We start from the raw sequence: 2,500 nt of genomic DNA, 5'->3' as shown, positions 1-2,500 counted from the left end.
TAAAAGGTTAGTCCTGTTTTAACCGTACTGGACGCGGCGTTGGAGGACTTCCCGATGTCGGCCAGCGAGCGGTGGATGGGCTTCCTGGTCTGGTGACGGTGCTTCCTGAGCAGCACGAAGCTGATCTTCTCCTTCAGGTCCGGGAGAATCAGACCGTCGGCTATCTGCCGATCCACGATATCATCTGGATTGAAAAATAAGAGAAGTGCTGGTTTCTTTATTGGAAAAAGGTTTGAGGGTCAGATCTTGAGCAGCAACGTTTCTAAAGCCAGAGGAGGAAGATTTATTTTTGCTGTCGTCAATCAAAAATACCAAAGAATACCAGAATTATGATTTATTATAATATATTCAAGCGGTCTGAGATAAACTTCTGCGGCTCCTTTTGGCTCCATTTTAATCAGGCGGCAACTTCCAGTTCTCCTGACCACCAGGGGGTGACTCCTCTGGTTGTATAGAAGTCTATGCTTCATGTGTTAAAGCTGCATTCTCTCTTCTGACCACCAGGGGGCGACTCCTCTGGTTGTATAGAAGTCTATGCTTCATGTGTTAAAGCTGCATTCTCTCTCCTGACCACCAGGGGGCGACTCCTCTGGTTGTATAGAAGTCTATGCTTCATGTGTTAAAACTGCATTCTCTCTACTGACCACCAGGGGGCGACTCCTCTGGTTGTATAGAAGTCTATGCTTCATGTGTTAAAGCTGCATTCTCTCTCCTGACCACCAGGGTCCGACTCCTCTGGTTGTATAGAAGTCTATGCTTCATGTGTTAAAGCTGCATTCTCTCTCCTGACCACCAGGAGGCGACTCCTCTGGTTGTATAGAAGTCTATGCTTCATGTGTTAAAGCTGCATTCTCTCTCCTGACCACCAGGGGGCTTTCAGCTGGTTCAGTTGGGCTCAAGTGGAGAAAAACTAAACAATGAATGCTTAAAATGTAATTGTTAGGGAAGGATTGATTTATTATTGCATAATAATCCTGTCGGCCCCAAACAGAGCATCGATCTGTTGTATCCTGACTAGAACAACAGACTCTGATGCTGCGTTCAGCATTATATATATTCGCATATATATATATATATGATATTAATGTTATGATGTTGATGTTCAGACGTTTGTTTGGATTTCCACAACAAGTATAAAGCAGAACTAGTGGTTATTTCGTCCGTGGTGGATGAAGGAAATTATAACTGTTTCCACGGAGATAAGCCACGCCCCCTCTCCGGGCGCGAATTAAGCGAGTGAACCACAAATAGCCGGACGAGTAAACGCAGCATGAGACACTGTGTATCGTACGTGTTGCACCGACAGCTTTTGGTTGCATGAACCAATCACTGAAAAAGCTTTTCAGGGGGAACGCGTTTCACTTGAATGCACCACGGAGGAGTCGCCTGTTTGCATTTAAAGCGACATTCCAAGTGTCTGCAGTTGGGTTTTCATGGCGTAGAAAAAAGCAACGGAAACTCTCTCCTGTCTAAAACATCGATGCTCTTTGTTTTGTTTTTGTTCCACAGCATTGATTTATTGAGTGTGTGTGTGTGTGTGTGTGTGTGTGTGTGTGGACTCACCCACGATCTGTGGCAGCGAGTAGCCCTCCAGGTCCAGCATGATGCTGCCCGTCTGCAGGCAGGTCCGCAGCTCAAACAGGCTGTGGAGGGTCAGCGTGGAGACGTGGGGCTTGCTCCACCGCTCCCCTCCCTCCTCCACCTTCTCCTCGAACTTCACCCACCTGCGGAAGGGGGCGGAGTTACCTTTTCATTTGTAATTTAAAACTGGAACTTTGATCGCAGGTCGTGTTAAAGGTCGCGTCGAGCAGCGGCCCGTGAGGCCTCGACCCCTCGACCTCTAAATCCCAGACCCTAAAGTAATGAAAGTTGTGTGTGTGTACGTCAGTGTGTGTCTGTGTGTGTGTGTGTGTGTGTGTGTGTGTACCTAGCAGACTCCTTCCACTCCAGCTCCCCCCCCTCGTGCTGCAGCGTGTCCATCTCGGTGAAGATGGTGGGCGTCGGCCTGCTGTCATCCTCCGATAGGATGTGGCGCAGGCGCTCCGCTGCCGGGGACACTGCGGAGAGACGAGAGTTACCTCACGGGGCCCTGGGGCGTCCCATCAGGGCCACGATGGGGTCCCATCGGGCCACGATGTGAAGCGGGACGGACCCTCAGCTGGTTCAGGTGCTGAACAGTGTGAACGTCACCTAACGAGCATCTGATCAGCTCTTAACGAGCATTTGATCAGCTCTTAACGAGCACCTGATCAGCTCTTAACGAGCATTTGATCAGCTCTTAACGAGCACCTGATCAGCTCTTAACGAGCATCTGATCAGCTCTTAACGAGCATTTGATCAGCTCTTAACGAGCACCTGATCAGCTCTTAACGAGCATCTGATCAGCTCTTAACGAGCACCTGATCAGCTCCTAACGAGCATCTGATCAGCTCTTAACGAGCATCTGATCAGCTCTTAACGAGCTTTTGATCAACAGAAACCTTTTTTTCTATTCCACTCT

At 48.8% G+C, this 2,500-nt stretch overlaps 1 protein-coding gene across 1 annotated transcript in view; it reads right to left on the bottom strand.

Moving 5' to 3' along the window:
* Positions 1–2,500, bottom strand: part of slc4a5b (solute carrier family 4 member 5b) — a 33,393-nt gene that overhangs the window by 26,511 nt on the left and 4,382 nt on the right. The window contains 3 exon segments of the mRNA XM_034547218.1: positions 29–184; positions 1,564–1,724; positions 1,928–2,057. Coding sequence (XP_034403109.1) covers positions 29–184; positions 1,564–1,724; positions 1,928–2,057 — 447 coding nt within the window.

Source organism: Cyclopterus lumpus, chromosome 12 (genome assembly GCF_009769545.1).
Source record: "Cyclopterus lumpus isolate fCycLum1 chromosome 12, fCycLum1.pri, whole genome shotgun sequence".
NCBI lineage: Eukaryota > Metazoa > Chordata > Actinopteri > Perciformes > Cyclopteridae > Cyclopterus > Cyclopterus lumpus.
The sequence above is the reverse complement of the archived record's forward strand: the minus strand, read 5'-3'. Positions and strand labels throughout refer to the sequence as shown.